Source organism: Anomaloglossus baeobatrachus, chromosome 8 (genome assembly GCF_048569485.1).
Source record: "Anomaloglossus baeobatrachus isolate aAnoBae1 chromosome 8, aAnoBae1.hap1, whole genome shotgun sequence".
Classification (NCBI taxonomy): Eukaryota; Metazoa; Chordata; class Amphibia; order Anura; family Aromobatidae; genus Anomaloglossus; species Anomaloglossus baeobatrachus.
In genome coordinates, this window is record NC_134360.1 from 52937683 (window position 1) to 52960662 (window position 22980).

A 22980-nucleotide genomic window follows, 5' to 3' on the forward strand; every position below is an offset into this window, starting at 1 on the left:
CGGAGGTAACGAGATGTTCGTCGCTCCTGTGGTGTCACACACAGCGAAGTCTCTATTTGTTTCTTTCCCTGCCTGGCTATCTGTCTCTTTCCCTGGCTGACAGTCTCTCTCTGTATGTGTCTTCACCTGGCTGGCAGTCTTTGTCTGTCTGTCTCTCTTTACCTGGCTCGCAGTCTCTGTCTGTCTCTTTCCCTGGCTGTCTCTGTCTCTCTTTATTTGTCTGTCCATCTCTAACGACATCTTATTACCTTACACATAAACTTGTTGTGGGACCTTGTGTGGATTACGCCGGACCTGGAGGGGTATTTGGGGATTAATAAAGTGGTGAAAGAGGGTGTTTTTTTGTCTTATATTTCAAATAAAGGATTTTGCTTTGTTTGTGTTTATTTACTTTCACTACAGTTTAGTGATGAGGGGTTGTCTCATAGACGCCTGCCATCACTAAGCTAGGACTTGGTGGCAGCTATGGGCTGCTGCCATTAACTCCTTATTACCCCGATTGCCACCGCACAAGGGCAATCGGGATAAACCGGGTAGAGTCCAGGGACTGTCGCATCTAATGGATGTGGCATTTCCCGGCAGCTGATTGCTGATATTTTTAGGCTGGGGGGGCTCCCCATAACATGAGGCTTCCCATCCTGAGAATACCACTGAATTGGTCGGTGGTTGACCTCCACCTTGCTTTGCACCCCAATTTGGGATGTATTCCATCTGTCTAGATTTTGGCGGTTGGTGACTGTTCACATTAAGTCATCAGGCTTTGTCCACAGGCTATTTACTTCATGCAGCATTTGCTTGGACCTGTCCCGCCCACAGCCCTGACTCACTCATGGGTACGGGATTGAAATAGACCAGGTGAGTGCTGCTAAGAGCAGTTCTACTATTCATATGTGAGGCCGTATGGCACATTTTATAAAAATATTTTAGTGTAGGACTGCTTCAAATGAGATTTGCCGTGACGTGGCGAAGCAGCTCAAGAAATTGCAATTTTTTGCCAAAAATCTCAAAATTTTTAAAATAAGTACAGTTTGGAATGTTTAGTGCTGTAGTGCACATTTGGTGCTGCTTTTTGTTTTTTCTTCATCGACAGAGAGACAGACTGACCGACATCAACAGAGAGACCGTCATCGACAGAGAGACCGACATCGACAGAGAGCCCGACCGATAGAGAGCGAGAGAAACCAACAGAGAGAGAGAGACCGACAGAGAGAGAGATATTTTCTAACCAGAAAGGAATTTACACATCTGAGCATGCTCAGTTTAAAAAACGGGACCCGTCACTGTAATGCGTTTTTTACGCAAAATACGCCCATAGGCTTTCATCATACAACATGCCGCATGGCGCCGGATCCGGCGTGGTGCAGTTTTTTGCCGGTGACAAAAAACGTTCCGTTGTGCGTCCTTTCCGGCAGCTGGACAAGCAAACTTTGCCGGATCTGGCGCATGCCGGATGAAACGAGAGGCCATGCGGCACAATCCGGTGCTAATACAAGTCTATGAGGAAAAAAACTGATCCGGCGGAAACAGACGCCAGATCCGTTTTTTCCGCAAATTGCCGAAGTGTGCCTGACAGCAAAAATCGCATGTATGAAAGAAGCCTAAAGGCCACTTTACACACAGAGATAAATCTGTGGTAGATCTGTGGTAGATCTGTGGTAGATCTGTGGTAGATCTGTGGTAGATCTGTGGTAGATCTGTGGAAGATCTGTGGAAGATCTGTGGTAGATCTGTGGTTGCAGTGAAATTGTGGACAATCAGTGCCAGGTTTGTGGCTGTGTACAAATGGAACAATATGTCCATGATTTCACTGCAACCACAGATCTGCCAAAGATTTATCTCTGTGTGTGACGGGGCCTTTAGGCATAGTACTGAACAGTCCATCTTTAATCTGTAAACAAGATTATTGCCACAAAAAAAACAACAACTCCCTGTGTGAACATTGTTTTAACAAATACTGAAGTAAAATACTCATCAAATTCTCAGCGTGTGTTCGAGGCCTTACAAATACTGAGGTAAAAAAACTCACTATTAATGAACATGTGCACATGACCCTAGCCTATGTTCTCACAGGGTGTTTTTTTTCTTCAGAAAAATCTGAGCAAAAGCTGCAGCTTGTTATTAGCATGTACCGTATTTTTCGGACCATAAGACGCACTTTTTTCCCCCCAAATGTTGGGGGAAAGTGGGGGGTGCATCTAATGGTCTGAATGTAGGGCATGACTGCGGGGAATGAGGGTGCTGCGGTGGAGCGGGTCATCGGGGCATGAGCAGCGCCTGCCGTGACCACGTGGGCCTGCTCATTACATATGCACGCCCATCATCCCGCCCATCTCTCAGCGCTGAAGCCGGGGCTGATAGGTGGGCGGGATGATGGGCGGGGACGCGCGCATAATTAACAGCCGGCCGTGATCCCCCCTGGCAACTACAGCCTGGAGTGATCATGCTTGGCTGTATTCACTGCCCCCCGCGCATCATCATCAACGTGGGGTGCAGTGAATCAATGTACTCACCGTTCCCCTGCAGCACCGCGATGTCCTCCAGTCTGCCGGCCGCGCTGTGTGGACTGGAAACTAGCGGGGCTCACAGCGATGACGTCATCGCTGTGTGCATGTGTGTCCTCACAGCCACGCCAGCAGACTGGAGGACATCGCAGTGCTGCAGGGAACGTGGCCGGCTCAACACAGCACTGCCGGCACAGATGGAGGAGGAGCGACGCTGCGTGGAACGAGGAAAGGTGAGTGTAAACGTTTATTTATTTTTTGTGTGTGCCGCAGGATGGGGGTATATGAGCAGGATGATGGGGGTATATGAGCAGGATGATGGCGTATATGAGCAGGATAATGGCGTATATAGCAGGATGGGAGCACATACCAGGATGCAGTATATAGCAAGATGGGGCTATACCAGAATGAGGGACATAAATATATACACAAGGCAGGAGGATCATTACCAGGATGGGGTACCTTAGTAGAGAATTTGGGGATATTACCCCCATAACAGTGTCAGCATTAGATCCTCGCCCCATAACAGTGTGTCATGACCACATTTTTTGCTTAAAATTTTATTTTCCTATTTTCCTCCTCTAAAACCAGGGTGCGTCTTATAGTCTGAAAAATACGGTATTTGCATTCAACCAATGGATAAAAAAACAATGAAAAAAAAACTGCAAAACCGCCCTATATGAACATAGCTTAACAAATACTAAGGTAACAAAAACTCTAATACTGAACATGTCCATGAGGCCTTGGGGCATGTCCACACATTGAGTATTTGGTGACTTTTTTACCTCAGCATTTGTAAGGCCACATGTGCACGTTCAGTATTTGGTGACTTTTTTACCTCCATATTTGTAAAAAATACTGAGGTAAAAAAACCTCACCAAATACTCAATGTGTGCACACGGCCTAAATGTAGAAGTGAAAATATATATAGGGTATGGGATTGGGTAGATGTCCCTGGCCTGCACACTGTGTGTGCCCTTTCATTATATCCACTACATACATCATGATACATGCAGAATATCCTGATGGAGGGGCACACACAGTATGTGGAGTCAGACATTGGAAATCTCCAAGATGGAGGGAGGGTCAGTGGGGCACAGTGTGCTGTAGCGTTCACCCATCTATACATCGACAGTGTATACCAACTATGTGTAAACACACACAATGGAGTATAATATATCCAATATAAATTTATTAAAGTATAAATAACATACAAACACAAAATATCAGACAACATGTGGTGGCCCTTGAGAAAGGATCACGAAACGCGCGTCGGGCCTGGACCGGGGACTACTATATCCTGCATATCGGGTTTGAGGGTATGTAATGTAAATGACCCGTGCACTTTGATATAATATCTATGGTGGTCTTCTTATTTTGTTATCACATTACATACACTCTTTAGGATGATGTGGACCACTCATGGAGGTGATTATTCACACTAAGCAGGATTTTATTATGAAATGAGGTCTGAGTGGTGCAGGATACCTGAATATTTATTCCTCCTGCTTTTCCTTTTGCCTTCGGACTATCATTAATATTTACACTATGGTATTTTTGTAGTGACCTGGTCCCCACCTTGATGAGATTTACTTGCTCCTTGAATTTGTCTCTCTTTCTTTTTATCTTTTGTGATATCTATATTGTGCCACGGAGTGGCATATACTTTATGTGTTTATAGTTATTTATACTTTAATAAATTTATATTGGATATATTATACTTCATTGTGTGTGTTTACACATAGTTGGTATCTTTGCAGGAGTAGATCCTATTATCTTTAATCCTTTTACTATGGTGGAATCTATGGGCACTGGCAATTTATAAACATTACAAAATGCTGTCCCCCAATTGTTCTATGAATATTTTGTTCATCCACAGTGTACGGATTGGGAATGGAGGATTTAAACTACATAGATCAGATGCCAAAGAACAATTTGATAGAAGACACCCTTGTCCCCACCTTATAGAAAATTCCCCCCTTTCACATAGTGTGCCTCTGTTGCCCCCCCTTTCACATAGTGTGCCTCAGTTGCCCCCCCTTTCACATAGTGTGCTGCCATTGCCCCCCCTTTCACATATGGTGCCGCCGTTGCCCCCCCTTTCACAGTGTGCCTCTGTTGCCCCCCCTTTCTCTGGATTTCCCACACATGTGAATACGTATTTATTCTACTTATGACCATATAGAGTATCTCTGATGAAGGCCCAAATGTTAGGGCCGAAACGTTAGAACTATTTTTTTTACCTTTGCACCAATAAAAACAAGCAAACTGAATTTCAAGTATCACCTTGATTCTAATTTTCTTTTTCTCTGTGTGCCCGAGTTAACTTTTTTCTATATTGCGATATTTCCCCTGTGGCACCAACTATATTAGTGAGCCAGACCTTATTTTTTGTATATAGACACACAGAGACATACAGGGAAAGAGACAGACATAGAGACAGACAGATAGAGACTGGGAGAGAGACAGAGAGACAGTTACTATCCCGGGCAACGCCCGGGTACTACAACTAGTCTAATATATAAAGCTCAGTGTATGTATGTGCGTGTGTGTGTGTGTGTGTGTGTATGTGTATATGTCCCCTAAAGGAATTTGCACTGTCACATTTACAATCACGAAATATTGCACAAACGCTTCATGTGACTCAGGGAACGTCATAGACTATGTTTTGACGGGAAAATTTAACCCGGCGCTTTACAGTTTCTCTCCAAAAAAACTGCCTCCATTAAAGTCAATGGAGCTGCGAGCTATTAGGTTAATAATAGGAGCCGCTACATCTACTACATCGGAAGCTGACCGGAGCGGCCGTAGAGCACAATCACTCTCTGTGAGCTCCACGGAACAACTAAGTGAGTCGCGCTGTCAGTGGTGACATCACTCAGGTTACCCCTTTGCTGGATTTTCGGTACAAACTGCTACAATGGATCAGGGTTTTTTTAACGGATCCGTTGTATCCGGTTTTCCACAATCTGCGACGGATCCGTTGCATTAGGCACAAACCGGATTGTGCCTAACGGCAAAAAACTGATGTGTGAAAGTAGCCTTCATGGTTTTATTTAAACTGAAGGGTATATTTATTAGATTAGTGGATCTTTTTTAGGTTATAGTTTCGGCAACTACTTTTCAGAAATTATTTGTTTCAGGTGTAAGATGAATGACCCATCACATGACCTGTCACATGACCCATGTGTAGGGATGGGGGGGGGGGCCCATGGGTCCTGAACAGCCCGGGGCCCTGGTTACCCTAAATCCACCCCTGCCCTTTATGGGGGCTTTACATGTTGCGACATCGGTAACGATATATCGTCGGGGTCACGTTGTTAGTGACGCACATCCGTCACCGATAGCGACATCGCAGCGTGTAAAACCTAGGAGTGACAATCAACGATCACAAAATGTCTCAAAATCGGTGATCGTTGACACGTCGCTCATTTCCTTAATATTGTTGCTGCCACAGATACGATGTTGTTTGTCGTTCCTGCGGCAGCACACATCGCTGTGTGTGACACCGCAGGAACGTTGAACATCTCCTTACCTGTGTCCACCAGCAATGCGGAAGGAAGGACGTGGGCGGGATGTTACGTCCCGCTCATCTCCGCCCCTCCGCTTCTATTGGCCGGCCGCTTAGTGACGCCGCAGTGACGTCGCTATGACACCGAACGCACCTCCCCCTTGAAGGAGGGATTGTTCTTCGGTCACAGCGACGTCGCTGCACAGGTATGTGCGTGTGATGCTGCCGTAGCGATAATGTTCGCTACGGCAGCGATCACACAATATTGCATGTATGACGGGGGCGGGTGCTATCGCGCTCGACATCGCTAGCCATCGCTAGCGATGTCGCAGCGTGTAAAGCCCCCTTTAGTGTCTTAAAATCACTGACACTAAAGGGGGCTTTACACGTAAAGCCCCCTTTAGTACAGTTTCCACGTTTTGGTGGATAAGATCACTTTTTGGATTTAGATTTGCTGCTGCTGTATAGAAGATCCACAGAAGGAAAAGCCTTTGACCCAAAATCCATCTCAATGTGAATGGGCAGTGAGTTATAAAAAAAATACCAAATTAAAACTGCCTGGAAAATAATTAAACATCTCAAGTGAAAACACAAAAACGGAAAATATAATGAATGCTCTGAGGATGTGTAGGAATACTCCAAGCCTGACGTCTCCTGCGAAGGTTAAGATTTCTCTATATCAATCGAGCAACAATAATTGCACTTAAGCAGTATGAACCCTTCAGGTGACATCCGTGCTGACCTCTTGTATCTTCAAGTTCTTCTTGTTAATTGCCAATGTCTCATTGACCCAAGCAATTCAGGTTTGTATGCATCAGAAGGACTTTGACCAAAGCCATGAAGAACTTGACTAAGATCACTGGATTTCTACTTATCGGCCTCTCTGATCATCCGCAAAACTTCCATCTCCTTTTCATTGTCTTCTTCTTCATCTATCTCTTGACTGTCATCGCAAACGTCTTAATTATAATTTTTGTCTTTACCAACTCCCAGGTGGGCACACTCCAATGTACTTCTTTCTCGGAAACTTGGCTTTTATAGACGTCTCCGTGACGGCTCCTAAAATGCTCCATGACTTGGTCACCAATAACCACTTAATATCTTTACCGGCCTGCACAACCCAAGTTTTCTCCTTCATCTACTTGGCCAGTGCAGAGGTCTCATTGCTCTCGGCCATGTCGTATGACAGATACGTTGCCATCTGCCACCCCCTGTGCTACACCCAGATTATGTCTTGGGCGGTTTGTACCCAGATGGCCTCTGGGGTTTGGGTTCTTGGGTTCATCTATTCACTGGTTCACACTTTATTCACACTCAGGTTGACCTTTTGTGGTCAAAACATCATCCATAACTTCTTCTGTGACCTTCCTCATTTGTTCCAGATCTCTTGTACTGACATTTTCCTAAACATCCTGGACTCATTAGTGGTAGATGTAAGTTTCGGAATCGGAGCGTTTGCCATCACTTTTGTTCCTTATATTCGCATCTTATCCACTGTTCTGAGGATCCAGACCAATGATGGAAAGCTTAAGGCCTTCTCAACCTGCACCTCTCACCTCACTGTGGTCTTTATTTTCTATGGGTTCATTATCTTTATCTATTTTGTGCCCACCACCAGTAATCTCTTTACTCTTAATAGGGTGGTGTCTGTGACCTATGCCCTCATTAACCCTTTACTGAATCCTCTGATATACAGTATCAGAAACAAAGTCTTGAAGGATTCTGTGAAGAGAGCCATTCATCCATACATGCGAAAACATGACCACCTGTGATATCATCAGAAGGTGACTTAGGGTGGTGTCACACACAGCGACGACAACAACGACGTCGCTACTACGTCACCATTTTCTGTGACGTTGCAGCGACGTCCCGTCGCTGTCGCTGTGTGTGACATCCAGCAACGACCTGGCCCCTGCTGTGAGGTCGCTGGTCATTGCTGAATGTCCAGCTTCATTTTTTGGTCGTTGCTCTCCCGCTGTGACGCACACATCGCTGTGTGTGACAGCGAGAGAGCGACGAAATGAAGCGAGCAGGGAGCAGGAGCCGTCGTCTGGCAGCTGCGGTAAGCTGTAACCAGGGTAAACATCGGGTAACCAAGGGAAGACCTTTCCCTGGTTACCCGATATTTACCTTCGTTACCAGCGTCTGCTGCTCTAGCTGCCAGTGCCGGCTCCCTGCTCTCTGCACATGTAGCTGCAGTACACATCGGGTATTTAACCCGATGTGTACTATAGCTAGGAGTGCAGGGAGCCAGCGCTAAGCAGTGTGCGCGGCTCCCTGCTCTCTGCACATGTAGCACAGCGACGCGTGTCGTTATGATCGCTGCTGCTTCTGCTGTGTTTGACAGCTAAGCAGCAATCATAACAACGACTTACAAGGTCGCTGTTGCGTCGCAGAAAATGGTGACGTAACAGCGACGTTGCTGTCGCTATGTGTGAACCCAGCTTTAGTGACACGGGGGGCAGCACCATTATCTGATTAAGGTAGAATCCTAGGTTCTAATCCAACCTCTGGGGGGTTTTTTTGCTTTTTTTTTTTTAAATAATTATTTTTCTGTAGTGTTGTGACACATCCCCATGAGGTTATCTCCTTTTCCTAAATTACCATGTATATACACTGCTCAAAACATAAAGGGAATACTTAGTGAATCACACTTCTGTGAAATTATCCTGTCCAGTTATGATGAAGCAACACTAATTTGTGAGTCAATTTTTCCTCCCGTTTTGCATATGGAACAAAAATCAGGTAGAAATGATAGGAAATGGGCAAGATGCCCCCTATAAATGAGCGGTTCTGTAGGCGGTGACCACACATCAGTTCTCTGTTCTCATTCTTTTTGGCTGTTGTTTTGGTCACTTTTTGCATTTTGTCATTGCTCTCACCCCTAGAGGTAGCATGAGGTGGTGTCTACAACCTACAGAAGTTGCTCAAGTGGTGTAATTCATCCATGATGGCATATATATGAGAGCTGTAGCAAGAAGGTTAGCTGTGTCTGTCAGCACAGTGTCCAGGACATGAAGCAGATACTAGGAGACAGGCCAGTACACCAGAAGGCATGGAGGGAGCCGTAGGAGGATAATTCAGCAGAAGGACCACTACCTCCTCCTTTGTGCAAGGAGGAAGAGGAGGAGCAGCACCAGAGCCCTGCAAAATGACCTCCAGCAGGCTACTATTATCCATGTGTCTGCTCAAACTGTCAGAAACAAACTCCATGAGAGAGGTATGAGGGCCCGCCGTTCACACATGGGTGTTGTACTTACAGCCCAACACCATGCAGTGCGATTGGCATTTGCCAAAAAACACCAAGATTGGCAGATTCAACATTAGTACCCTGTGCTCTTCACAGATGAGAGCAGGTTCACACTGACACATGTGACAGACATGACAGAGTCTGGAGACGCCTTGGAGAATGTTCTGTTGCCTTCAAAATCCTTCAAGATGACCAGTTTGGCAGTGGGATATTAATAGTGTGGGGTGGAATTTCTTTGGAGGGCCTCACAGCTCTCCATGTGCTTGCCAGAGGTACCCTGACTGCTATTAGTCACCAGGATCAGATCCTCAGACCCATGTTGAGACCATAGACAGGTGCAGTGGGCTTTGGGTTCCTTCTGATGCATGAAATGCTAGGCCTCATGTGGCTCAAGTGTATCAGTAGTTCTTGCATGATGAAGGCATGCCCGTTCCCCAGATCTGAATCCAATTGAGCACATCTGGAACATCATGTCTCATTCCATCCACCAAGGCCACGTTGCACCACAGACTGTCCAGAAGTTGACTGATGCTTTAATCCAGGTCTTGGAGGAGATCCCTCAGGAGACCATCCGCAACCTCATCAGAAGCATGCCCAGGTGCTGTAGGGAGGTCATACAGGCATGTGGAGGCCACACACAATACTGAGCCTCATTTCCTTGTCTTGAATAATTTCCACAGAAGTTGGATTAGTCTGAAATTTGATTTTCCACTTCGATTCTGAGTATCATTCCAAATCCAGACCTCCATGGGATATTAATTTTGATTTACATTGATCATTTTTATGTTTTATTGCTCTCAGCGCATTCCACTATGTAATGAATAAAGATTTCAAACTGGAATATTTCATTCATTGAGGTCTGAGATGTGGGATTTTAGTGTTCCCTTTATTTTTTTGAGCAGTGTAACTTCCTCCTGTTTGTTAGTGTAATTATATGGCCTGAGGAAGGCGCTGGTCCAGTGCAGAATCGCGAAGCTTGTTTTATCCTGACTAAACCTGCTACCTGACTCCAGTAGAAGAACCGTAAGTGACGCCAGTAGAAGAACCGTGAGTGACGCCACTAGAAGAACCGTAAGTGGCACCAGTAGAAGAACCGTAAGTGACGCCAGTAGAAGAACCGTAAGTGACGCCAGTAGAAGAATCGTAAGTGACATCAGTAGAAGAACCGTAAGTGACGCCAGAAGAAGAACCATAAGTGACGCCAGAAGAAGAACCATAAGTGACGCCAGTAGAAGAACCGTAAGTGACGCCAGTAGAAGAACCATAAGTGACGCCAGTAGAAGAACCGTAAGTGACACCAGTAGAAGAACCGTAAGTGACGCCAGTAGAAGAACCGTAAGTGACGCCAGTAGAAGAACCGTAAGTAAAGCCAGAAGAGGAACCATAAGTAACACCAGCAGAAGTACCTGAAAGCCCAACATTTGTGGTCGAGCTACAGACTATGTCAGTCAAGGTCCAGAGCCTAGACTTTGTGGTTGAGCCACAGACTACGTTGCTTCCTGTGCAGAGATACAGTCCTGAGTAGGGACTTAGGCCGCGCTTCAGAGAGTGGAGGCAGCCAGCCTATATAGTGTGTGAGGAAACTCCCAATTTGGACTTGCGGCCTAGCAAGTAACGTCTTTGACTCTGCTAGGGCCTGTACACTGTATGGTAACTAATAGCATGTCACTGATGTCTCCCGGGATCTAGAGTATGCTGATGCTGACAGTGACCGTTATATACTAGTAATAGGAGTAATACTGTGTAAATAATACTGTAATTGTATCTGGATATCCGTTTTGCTGATTTATCCTACGTGACGTACTCTGCTTTACCACTGTTACTTGTGTCATATGTTATCTCTCATAATCCTTCATTTCTATATAGTTAATAAACAGTTGTTGGTTTAGTTACCGCTGACTCCCCATTATCTGCGCTGTTGCATCCGATCACTTGCAGATCTCTACAAAGACACATGTGACAGACAACACACAGCACGGTCAGACGTTTACCTGCTTTACCTACCGTCAGGTGACCTGGTGTGGGATATATCATTTTACATTATCCCGTCCATCATTTTAAAATGAGGCATCTCTGAGCCCAGCGAATTAATGTGGGCTACCAGCACGTGGGGCAAGGCAAGTAATTTGTGCCCCATATCCTGTAATCCCTTCCATTATTGAACCCTTATCCTCCAGTTTGCTCTTTCACCCTCTGGTTATTTTCTACCTTTTGCTGAATTTCAAAATGAAAATAAAAGTTATACATTGTAGTAACCTTTTAAACTTTTTTCTCTTTTTGTTTTTTTTTTTCATTGGAACTTTTATTATCTTTACATAAAACCTAGTCAAAAGTATGTGAAAACTTAGAAGTTTAATATAATATTAGTGGGTTTTTTCCAGGATGCCCTATATTAAATTGGTGACCATTTCTTCAACAGGTCTTTTTTTTCCTCTCAAAATTTACAAGTGAGAGGAGAGGTGGGGAGCTGCAGGAAAGCAAAGTGAAGTCTTTGTCATCTCAGTTGCTGTCTATGCAGAGTGCTGCAATGGAAAATAATTTGTTTTTCATTGCTGTGCGATCGTTAACTGTATCCCATTGAGAGCTATGTCATCTCAGTCACTGCCTATGAAGAGCGCAGCAGTTTGTTCATAACAAACTAATCTCCACTGCAGCGCTCTGCATAGGAAGCTGCAGCACAGGGATGGTGACTGAGATGTCATATCAGGCCATTTTTTCCACTCCTTTATCTTGCCAGCTGCTGAATTTGCACTTACTGCAAAAAGAACCAAATACAGGGGATGTGGGGGACACAGAATTTGGCTACTAAGTCAAATGCTGCAGTGGACCAGCACTCTACCTCCAATACAACTGACTGAGCCTGCGGTGATTGTTGAGTTTCGCTTCTCACTAATTTGGCATAGATAGAACTAGAATAAACAGAGGTGTCTGTTGTTGAACTCATAATAATTTGATGCAGATAATACGGCAATATCAGGTGGCTGCAAAAGCAGACACGGAACAGATCAGCTCCCATCTCTTCGCCTCATACAATATATTCTGGATTCTGTGTACTGGGTCTCTCTGACTTAGTGCTAAGATCCTCTCTCCATCCACATTTCCCACAAAAATGACAGCAGCATCTCCTGTTTATGTATTTTTAGGGTCTATGAGCCATCAGTGACCTCAGGTCTATGGTCCCTCATGATTTCCTGCGCTATAGGAGGGGACAAGGCTTTATTGAAAAAAATGAGATTAGGCCTGAGTGCAGCCTCGGTAGAGGTGATTGGGGGAGGGTAGTCGTTCCCACTAAGTGTGCGGTACCAAAGCATAAGCTATTGAATGGACGGAGAGACTCCTCCGTTGTCGGTTCGGACAGGAGTTTTTCCTCAACTATCAGGTGCATGCATGGAAATAAACGTTCAGGTCCGGACCTGTGTAAGAATGACTATGTGCGGGTGTCCACTAAAAACAGCAGGTTGAAGTGTGCATCTGGGGCTCTAGGCTCGAGGTTTATTGATGCCTTTAGAGTTATTGACATTAATAAACCTATGGCCATATGCATGGAGCTATCTTCAGCACTTAACACCCATGACATTGTCCACAGGTCCTTTCCCCGTGAATGTGTTGTCTCTCCAACTGGTAACCAGGGGGGCCTGTTCACATTTGAGGTGAACGACATTACCAGTCTTGAGAGTCCTGAAGTCTCTCTTGAAAGGAGGGGTACTGTCACAGTCGTCTGTCTATTTTAGGAGACTAGTGACGGATTCAGGGTTGGGAGCCCTCATTTTCATCTGAAACTCTACATTTAAATGTGGTTTCATTCCTTTCAGTGCATCAGGAGTTAATGTCAGTTTTGTTGTCTAGCAGTTCCTAGCATAGTGTTTCAGCTGCAGCTGCATTTTAGCCACACTCCTTCAGGTTTAAGTAGATGTGTTTCCCAGCAATCTTTACTGAAGATACAAATCCATTTGTTCTCTGGCCACCTTGGTGGAAGGTCCTGTGAAGGAGAGTTCCAGAAGCCAGACTTAATCCTTTTTTTTGCTGTTGTTTTCCACTGTTTCTCTTACCCTTCCTTGTGTCATATTAGTGCACCGTTAGGGCTAGCGTCTCCAACCTGATAACACACTAGCCAGGGCATCTCCAGAGTTTTTTCAGGGTCTCAGGTTACCGCTCAGCGAAAGCTGAGGAGACTGTATAGGGCCTGGTTAGGAGATTAGGGACAGCTACAGGTGAGGATAGGAGGTATCTAACTAGAGCGAGGGCCCACCTTTGTTATTGTGTCCCCGGTGTTCCCCCATACTTGTTGTATAGTTTGTTGTATTTTTGTCGTGCGTCAGGTTCTTCTTGATCTGAATGCACGTGCCACACTTGTCATTTCTGGCAGCGTGACACTATCCTGCTGGATTCACCCTACGAGGGCAATATACCATCCTCACTTCCGTCACTAAAGCGGGAGTGTAAAATATGTGAATACAAGCACACGTTGATAGAGGCACTACTGACGGCATTCCTACCTGACAGCAGGGGCTCAGTGGAAGGCAACAAAGAAGGAGAAAGTGGCCAATGCAGCTGGTCCGCTGGAGTCCGGCACTACCTTGTGAGGGAGGGTTATCATGGCCACGATGTGGAAAAACTTCCTCAGAATGCGACAACATCAGGCACGACTATCCGTATTAGCAATTGGCAGCATTTCAATAGCATGGTGGAAGAGTATGTGTACACACTTCTATCTGTACTGAGTGATGGCTCTGCCCCATTTAACTTCTGGGTCTCTAAATTGGACACATGGCCTGAGCTTGCCCTTTACGCTTTGGAGAATTCAGTCTGCTCTGCAACAAGTGTACTGTCGGAAAGTGTGTTTAGCACGGCAGGGGGTGTGATCAGAGACAGGTGCATCCGCCTGTCCACAGCCAATGTAGGCAAGCTCACAATCATTAAAATAAACCAGGCATGGATCCCACAGGACTTATTCGGACCTTTGGATGGCTAGAGAAGTATACCAGCTGCACTCAGCCACTTGTATACTCTATTTGCCTTTCCCAATGTTTTGGTGCCTCCCCAAATAAAAAAAAATGTTGGCTGCCTCTGCCTCTTCCATTTACAGCGCCATGTCCATGTCCACTTCCTCCATTTGTCATCTTCCTCCTGGTTCAAGACTTTTTTTTATTCTATCTTAATTTGTCATTTTCCTAAACAAAACCAAAACAGTAAAAACAGTGTTGGATATCTCCTCCACCTTTCCACATACACCGGTATGTCTACCTCCACCTCCTTTTCCACTTGGACCGCTGCCTCCTGGTTCAAGCCTTTTTGGGTTTTTTTTCTATGTTATTTAAAGGAGTTCTGAAGGCTCTGTGGGTCAACTGTTAAAACAGGCTCTGTAGTGTCATTTATGAAAATTCATGTTTTGTGGGGGAACTATGTCAATTTTGGATGCGTGGGGAAGCCCTGAACACAGGCTCTGTAGGGGCTTTATTAAAAAAAATTGCTGCTATGTGGGGGAACTCTTACAATCTTAGCTGTGTGCGTCCACTATGAAAACAGGCTCTGTAGGGGAATTTTAGGAATTTTTGGGCACCACACAGAACACGCGGTTCACACACTCCACAAGTGGCCAAGGCCTGGAATTCACCCAGGATTCACCCAGGATTCTGCACCCCAGCCCTGAGGAAGTTTCCCCTTAACCTGGCTCCCACACATAATTGATTTCATAGTTAATCCTGGATATGACATTGTCTCACCATCCACCTTGGGATATATGATATTTCAGACAACCAACAACTCTGTGAGTTATTTTTCCAACAAACATTGACCAGCACCGCAGTAGAAGTATTAATATGATGTGAGCCCATTCCCTCATCATAGAGGGACATATGACGACCCTACCACGTAGGAATAAGGAGTTGCATCTACCATATACCTATATATCCTGTTTCCACGACAACTCCAACCCATTGGTATAGTACAAGTATTTCATCTTCTCATGATTGTGTAGGGATTCCTGCTCATCTCAGTGTGTCTGACCCGAGGAAGGCCACTAGGCGCCGAAACGTTGTCATCTGGCGGACTCCCTGTTTTGTACAGCACTTTTTCACTTTAATAAAAGAAAAGATCAAGACTCAACTACTGGTGTCTATTCATACTTTAAGGGAAATATACAGTGTGCCGGAGTTCTCTCTCTTTTTGTAATTTTTGTTCTACTGAGCACCCGTGCAAGGTGACACTAGGTCCTCTTTTTTTCTTTACGGGATCCATTCCTTGCCTGAGTATTTTGTGCAACTGACTCGTGAGTCATTCCTGGCTTGTTCTGGACTTCCTGCTGCATGTTTATCCTGTGCTCTGCCTCAGTACTGTTCAACTGCCTGCAGTCAACGCTGCATTACCCTGATCCTGGCTGCGGTTCCCTCCCTTCACAACTCTTAGGAGAAGAGTTGTTATTGCTGGATTTCCTTGCTCTGTAAAAACTAGCTTCTCGGTTAGTGATCAGTGATCTTCATCTAGGACTCAATCTGTGCGGACTGTGTGCTGGGCATGTGCAGGATTTTGTTCAGCCCTAGGAAGTACACTGAAACTGCTTGTTTGCTGTCCCTATTATTCTAGATATTCACCACCTGTTTGCTATGCATATTATTCTGGACATTCACCACCTGTTTGCTGTGCATATTATTCTGGACTTTCGCGTATTGGTTTGTTGTGCACAATACTGCATATGGAGTCTGAACATTCACATATTAGTGCAGTTTGCTCTTACATTTAATTTGTAGTTGCCTTCAGTTATTCTTTGTTATTTACATTGTTTATTATTTAATACAGAGTATTTACCCAACCCTTGTCTCAGTTTCATGATATTCCACGCTATCAGATTCCAGAGTATCTACATAATTGTTACACAAGGCTAGATAGCGGATCGTCAGCTCAATACCAAATCTAACTACGTGCTTCTTAACTGCAGCAGCTGTAGTGTACACTACTGGAACTGAAATTTAGATTCTGTAGGGGGAGCTGTGAAAACAGGCTCTGTGGTGGCACTCTTACAATTTTGGCTTTGTGTGGGTCAACTGTGAAACAGGCTTTGTAGGGGCCTTTTATAAAATTGTTTTTCTGCGGAGGAAGTCTAAAATCAGTCTCTGTCAGGGCACTCTTAGAATGTTTAGTTTATTAATTTACTTGATATGAAACCATGATTGCTATGGTGACAGAACCCCTTTAATTTATTTCCGTATCCACATTTCTTTGCAGAGCAATTGTCCTACTCTTACCCCCATTTTGCTTCCTTTGTAACCCCCGTAGACCTTACTACTACCATTTTGCAGCCATTTAACAGCACAGACATTTTTGTCTCCATTTACTTCTATGGGATTCGTGGTTTGGGGTCAAGTTCAAGAACTGAACTGAACTTCTAAGTAAACTGCAGCCAGACCCACTAATCCCTATCTATAATGCTTTCAAAACATAATAATACTCCCCTTACAGATCCTCCAATGCTCATCTTTTAGGGTCTTCTCTAGGGATGATCGAATATCACAAATATTCGGCAATATTCGGCTTTGCGAATATCTGACGAATAGTTCACCACTATGCGAATATTCGATGCGCAATGTAAGTCTATGGGAAGCCTGAATAGTTGCTATTCGGCAACTATTCGGGTTTCCCATAAACTTACATTGCGCATCGAATATTCGCAAATCGTCGAATAGTGGCGGCCTATTCGGCGAATATGGGCGTTGCCGAATATTTGCGGTATTCGATCATCCCTAGTCTACTCCTTACTGATTTCCTGATGCTCATCTTCCCAAGATCCTTGTTTAACTAATCTCCCGATGAGGCCTACTCCATTCACCTTATGGTTACTCTGAACAATAACAATTCAACACAGGCCAACTTTTTTTTGGCTACGGACAGTCGAAACTAGATTCCACTCTCCTTCATGGGTCGTTCCAACCCTATTCTGATCTCGTCCTCAGGCACTGGACTTGTTACCCTCTCAGATTCTTGGCAGACACCCTTTAGTGTTTTGCAATCGCTGACACTTAGTACAGTATCCACGTTTTAGTGGATAAGATCACTTTTTGGATTTAGATTTGCTGCTGCTGTACAGAAGATCCACAGAAGGAAAAGCATTGGACCCAAAATCCATCTCAATGTGAATGGGCAGTGAGATATAAACAAAATACCAACTTAAAACTGCCTGGAAAATAATTAAATATCTCAAGTGAAAACACAAAAATGGAAAATATAATGAATGCTCTGAGGATCTGTAGGAATACTCCAAGCCTGATGTCTCCTGAGAAGGTGAAGATTTCTCTATATCAATCAGGCATCAATAATTCCACCTAAACAATATGAACCCTTCAGGTGACATCTGTGCTGACCTCTTGTATCCTCAAGTTCTTCTTGTTAATTACCAATGTCTCTTTGATCCAAGCAATTCAGGTTTGTATGCATCTGAAGGACTTTAACCAAAGCCATGAGGAATTTGACTAAGATCACTGGATTTCTCCTTATCGGCCTCTCAAATTATCCAAACAATTTCCATCTCCTTTTCATTTTCTTCTTCATCTATCTCTTGACTGTGATCACAAACTTCCTAATCATCATTTTTGTCTTTACCGACTCTCAGCTTCACACTCCAATGTACTTCTTTCTCGGAAACTTGGCTTTTATAGACGTCTCTTACTCTTCAGTGACGGCTCCTAAAATGCTCCGTGACTTGGTCACCAATAACCACTTAATATCTCTACCGGCCTGCACAACCCAAGTTTTCTTCTTCATCTACTTGGCCAGTGCGGAGCTCTTCTTGCTCTCTGTCATGTCGTATGACAGATACGTTGCCATCTGCCACCCCCTCCGCTACACCCAGATCATGTCCTGGGCGGTTTGTACCCAGATGGCCTCTGGGGTTTGGGTTCTTGCGTTCATCTATTCACTGGTTCAGACATTATTCACACTCAAGTTGACCTTTTGTGGTCAAAACATCATCCATAACTTCTTCTGTGACCTTCCTCATTTGTTCCAGATCTCTTGTACTGACATTTTCCTAAACATCCTGGTCTCATTAGTGGTAGGTGGAAGCTTCGGAATCGGGGCGTTTGCCATCACTTTTGTTCCATATATTCGCATCTTATCCACTGTTCTGAGGATCCGGACCAATCATGGAAAGCTTAAGGCCTTCTCCACCTGCACCTCTCACCTCACTGTGGTGTTTATTTTCTATGGGTCAATTATCTTTATTTATTTTGTGCCCACCACCAGTAATCTCTTTACTCTTAATAGGGTAGTGTCCGTGATATATGCCATTATTAACCCTTTACTGAATCCTCTGATCTACAGTATCAGAAACAAAGATCTGAAGGATTCTGTGAAGAGAGCCGTCTATCCATACATGCGAAAACATGACCATCGGTGATATCATCAGGATGTGGCTTAGTGACACTGGGGGGGCAGCACCATTACCTGCTTAAGGTAGAATCCTGGGTTCTAATCCAAAATATGTTTTTTTAAAAATGCTTATTTTTCTGTAGTGTCGTGACCTTTGACACATCCCCAGGAGGTCATCTTCTTTTCTTGTATTACCATGTATATAAATTCTTGCTCTTTGTTAGTGTAATATGGCCTGAGTAAGGCACTGGTCCAGTTCAGAATCGCGAAGCTTGTCTTATCCTGAATAAACCTGTTACCTCCATTTCTGTTTATCTTCACATCTTCATGAATCAGTAGAGCCAGAGCCATTAGTTATCATTTTGTATGTGTAACTATTTAATCCCAGGCTGCAGCGGCCCTGTACCAAATTATTGCTACCATTGCTCCCACCGTTGAGTGCTTCAAAGGAACACCATCGGAGCTTCTATTATAGATTGTTGCTTAAAGAATTATGATAGTTTATTTTGTCATCGTATTACATTTTTAGCATTTTTTTTTTGCTGATTGGTAGACAGACCACATAGGAGGGTCTGCGGAGATATTGGGAGCCACATTTTAGAATGGAATCATGAGAAATTGGCGGTAGGAACCTGCTCAGGGCCTTGGACATGAAAATCAAGGTAAGGAAACTTCTTATTATGAACGAGTACCAAATCTTCCCAAGATGTGTGTGAGAGGGGGATGCAGAAACGTCTGCAAGTAAGTGTCGCCATCTGCTGGCCGAAAAACATAAAACAAGAACCATTGCTGGGAATATTAGAAGCAGGAACTAAAGAATAGACTGTGTTTCCTCTGGCTCAGGTGACACCTATGATGCAGTTACTAAATATAAAAGGCAATGCTATGCCAAGAAGAGGAGTTAGCACCAGAAACCCTCATCAGTAAGGACGGGTGTCAGTGAAGTGAGTTTATAGCCCCCTGACCACAGAAGGGTCCGAAAGCTCTCATATTCCCTGAAAGACCTTAGCTGAGAGAAAGATCCATGACCCAGGTAAGAAAGAAAAACTGACCAGTGCCGGAAAACTTTTTTTTCTTCCTTACCTGGATTGATTGGGATGCTTTTTATCAAACGGACGGGCACCCCGCAGCCGTGAGACACCTCCCGCTGGAGCTGCACTCCCCGCACATGGGAGATATCACAAGGTAACAAAAGTTGATCAGTGGTGCAGGACTTTTCTTCTCAGTGTGTATTGAAGATCCATGACCCATGCTAGTGGAAGGCTGAAACCTGTGCCTGGAACAGAGCCGTATTCGACACCTGTAGAAGAACTGCAATCGACTCCAGTAGAAGAACCATAAATGTTGCCTTTAGAAGATCCGCAAGTGACGCCAGTAAAAGAACCATAATTGACCCCAGTAGAACAACCGTAAGTGACGACAGTAGAAGAACCATAATCAAACCCAGTAGAAGAACCGTAAATGACGCCTGTAGAACTGTAAGTGACGTTAGTAAACAAACCGTAATCAAGTCCAGTAGCAGAACCACAAATTATGCCAGGAGAAGTGTAAGATAGTGGTCGAGTTCCTGCTCCTGAAGACACCAAACTTATTCTCAACCCGTTCACCCCTGGACGATTTTCCGTTTTTTTGGGTTGATGTTCTTTTGTTCCCCTTCCTGCGAGAGCCGTCACATTTTTATTTTTTCGTCAATCTTGTCATATGAGGGCTTGTTTTTTTGCGGGAAAAGTTGTACTTTTAAATTAAACCATAAGTTTTACCATATAGTGTACTGGAAAATGTCAAAAAAAATTCCAAGAGCAGAAAAATTTTAAAAAAAGTTTGATTACATGATTGTTTTTGAGATATTTTATTTACTGTGTTCACTATATAGTAAAACTGATATGTTGGTGTGATGCCTCAGGTTAGTGCGAATTTTTAGATACCAAACTTGTATAGGTTTACTTTTATCTAAGGGATTAAAAAAATCAGATTTTTGTCCAAAAAAGTGGCACACTTTTTGAGCCATTTTCCGCGACCCGTAGTGTTCTCATTTTGCGGGGTGATGCAATGTGACGCAAGTGCAATCATACCCTCACTGTCAGTCTGCTTCTCGATCTGTACAGAGCAATGTAGCAGAGCTGACAATGCTCTCTGCTTCTCACTGTGTATAGACTATGTCTGCACAGAGTGATGAAGCTGACATTGCTGTCCCTGTGGATAACGTCGGACTAAGGATTTTTTTTATAATAAAGATGGAAGTCTTTAAATGTTTTTTTGTTTTATTTCTAATAAAAAATGTTTCTGTTTTTTTGTTTGTTTTTTTACTGTTTACTAGAAATTCATGGTGGCCATGTCTAATTTGGCGTGACACCATGAATTTTGGTCTTAGTACCATTTGCGAATACAAAGCTGGTATAAACCCCTTTATTACCCAGCGTGCCACCAAATTAGGGCAGCTGGATGAGCAGGGTAAAGCGCCTGGAAATGGCACTAAGAAACAATGCACCATTTTCAGGGACGGTTGCGGGCTGCCGAGAATCCCAGCCCCCCCTGCCTAATTTTACCTGACTGGCGATCAAAATACAGCGGGAGCCCACACATTTTTTTAAATTATTTTTTAAAATAATTTAAAAAAAAAAACAACAAAACAACGTAATGCTTTCCCAGGTAGATGAGGGTGGCAACTCATAGCCGTCCGATTTATCTGCGCTGAGAATCAAAAATACCGCGGAGCGTTACGTCATTTTTTTCTAATAATTTATTTTTACAGTACTGTGCTGTCAAGCAATCACATACCTAGCACAGAGAATAGGCGTCTGTGATTGCCTATTGGAGTAACCTGAAAAGAGAAAAATTAAGAATAATAAAGAAGAAAAATAAAGAGAAAAATCTGAAAAACTGAAAATTTTGCATTGGTCTCTTAATTTTTGCCAGAGCTGTATATTTATATATATTGTGACATTACACACAGTTCACACACGGCATCATCAGGGGGTTACTCACTCGCTTTGCTGGTCTCCAAGGTAGCACACAGGAGCACAGCTCTTTTAAAAGTATAGCAGTTTATTAGGACAGCATAAACTTCTTTTGTAGTCCACGTCACACACTGATGACAGTCCGTAACACTCACGGTAAAAACCCCCAGGTTTCGATACCACTTTCTCCAAGAGTATCCCACTGACCCCCAGTCAGCTGTAGCGGACCCTCTCTCTCTCTTGGGGCGTTTACTTCAGAGAGGCTTCAATACCTCTGTTGGCAGATGAGCAGCCTCTCCACACTGGCTGCTTCTCAGTGATACACACTCTCTGCCTATAACCAAACTTTAGACTCCATTTTAGAAGTCAGCAGTGACACCTCCAACACACTCATTGGCGGGGTATGTGGATGGCCAGACCCACCCATGTCTCCAGCCATCCATGATCCTAAGCCCTATGAACACCATGATAAGAACCCGTGGCACTACAGGTACCAGCATGGAGTTCCACAATCACACCACTTCCGGGATACATACTGACCATTCACAATCAGGCCGGTCGCCTTGTCACAATATATATATATTTATAAGTATAATGTACACAATATATAGTTGTATAAAAATAAATAAATAATGAATATTATATGTATATATGTCGCGGGCGGAGGAGGGGACGCTGCGCTCTCCCACTGCTCGGGTCCGGCTGCCGCTGCTGCTACGGCCTCTGCTGCTCGGTGGCTCGAGCGGTGGGCCGGATCCCGGGGACTCGAGCGGCGCTCCTCGCCCGTGAGTGAAAAGGGGATTGGTTTTGGGGATTTATTGTCCGTGACGCCACCCACGGTTGTGGTGATTGTGTGGACACCACCGCTGCTCTGTATGGGGATCCCGGGAGCGGTGACAGGGAGCAGCTTTGTTGTTATTTCTCCCCTCCGTGGGTAGGGGGTTGGTTGTCCCGGGGCCCGGTGAGGGGTAGGGATGGATGGCAGGCTGGGTGCGGGGCCTGGTGAGGTGTAGGGTCGCGGGGGCAGCGCTGTGCCGCACGGCACGGTGGTACTCACTCAGCCTGAGACGTTGACACAGTTCTCGGTAAAACACACGGCTGGAAAGATGGTTCCCACGGACGGCTGCTGTTACTTTTCCCCGGTAGTTGGCGGTGACGGTCTCTGTCCCTGCACCTAGTGTAATGTTGGTAGCGATGGGTTCCCACCGGTAACCCGCTCCCCGACTTGGATATGGGCCGGAGGAGCCCCTCTTTGCCCGCAGGCGCTGGCCCTGAGAAACTGGTGCCTTGGCGGTGGTGGTGTCTCTCTGCTACAGTTGGACTGTTTCCTTCAATTGGGACTTAGTTGTTGGGAGACCCGGAGGTCCCCTTCACTGACGGATTTGGCAAATTCACGGCGAC

At 44.6% G+C, this 22980-nt stretch overlaps 2 protein-coding genes across 2 annotated transcripts; both read left to right on the forward strand.

The window, feature by feature from the left end:
• The first annotated feature begins 6849 nt into the window (after window positions 1-6849).
• Window positions 6850-7784, forward strand: LOC142250003 (olfactory receptor 5V1-like). The gene is given in 2 exon segments (XM_075322068.1): window positions 6850-7008; window positions 7011-7784. Coding segments are annotated over 2 exon segments (933 nt in total).
• A 9927-nt stretch (window positions 7785-17711) lies between these two features.
• On the forward strand, window positions 17712-18650 carry LOC142250004 (olfactory receptor 5V1-like). Its single transcript, XM_075322069.1, has one exon. The coding sequence runs from the start codon at window positions 17712-17714 to the stop codon at window positions 18648-18650; it is 939 nt and encodes a 312-aa protein (XP_075178184.1).
• The last annotated feature ends 4330 nt before the right edge of the window (window positions 18651-22980 follow it).

Coding starts and splice junctions, on each gene's coding strand:
- LOC142250004 (XM_075322069.1), top strand. CDS start 17,712: ATGAGGAATTTGACTAAGATCACTGGATTTCTCCTTATCGGCCTCTCA.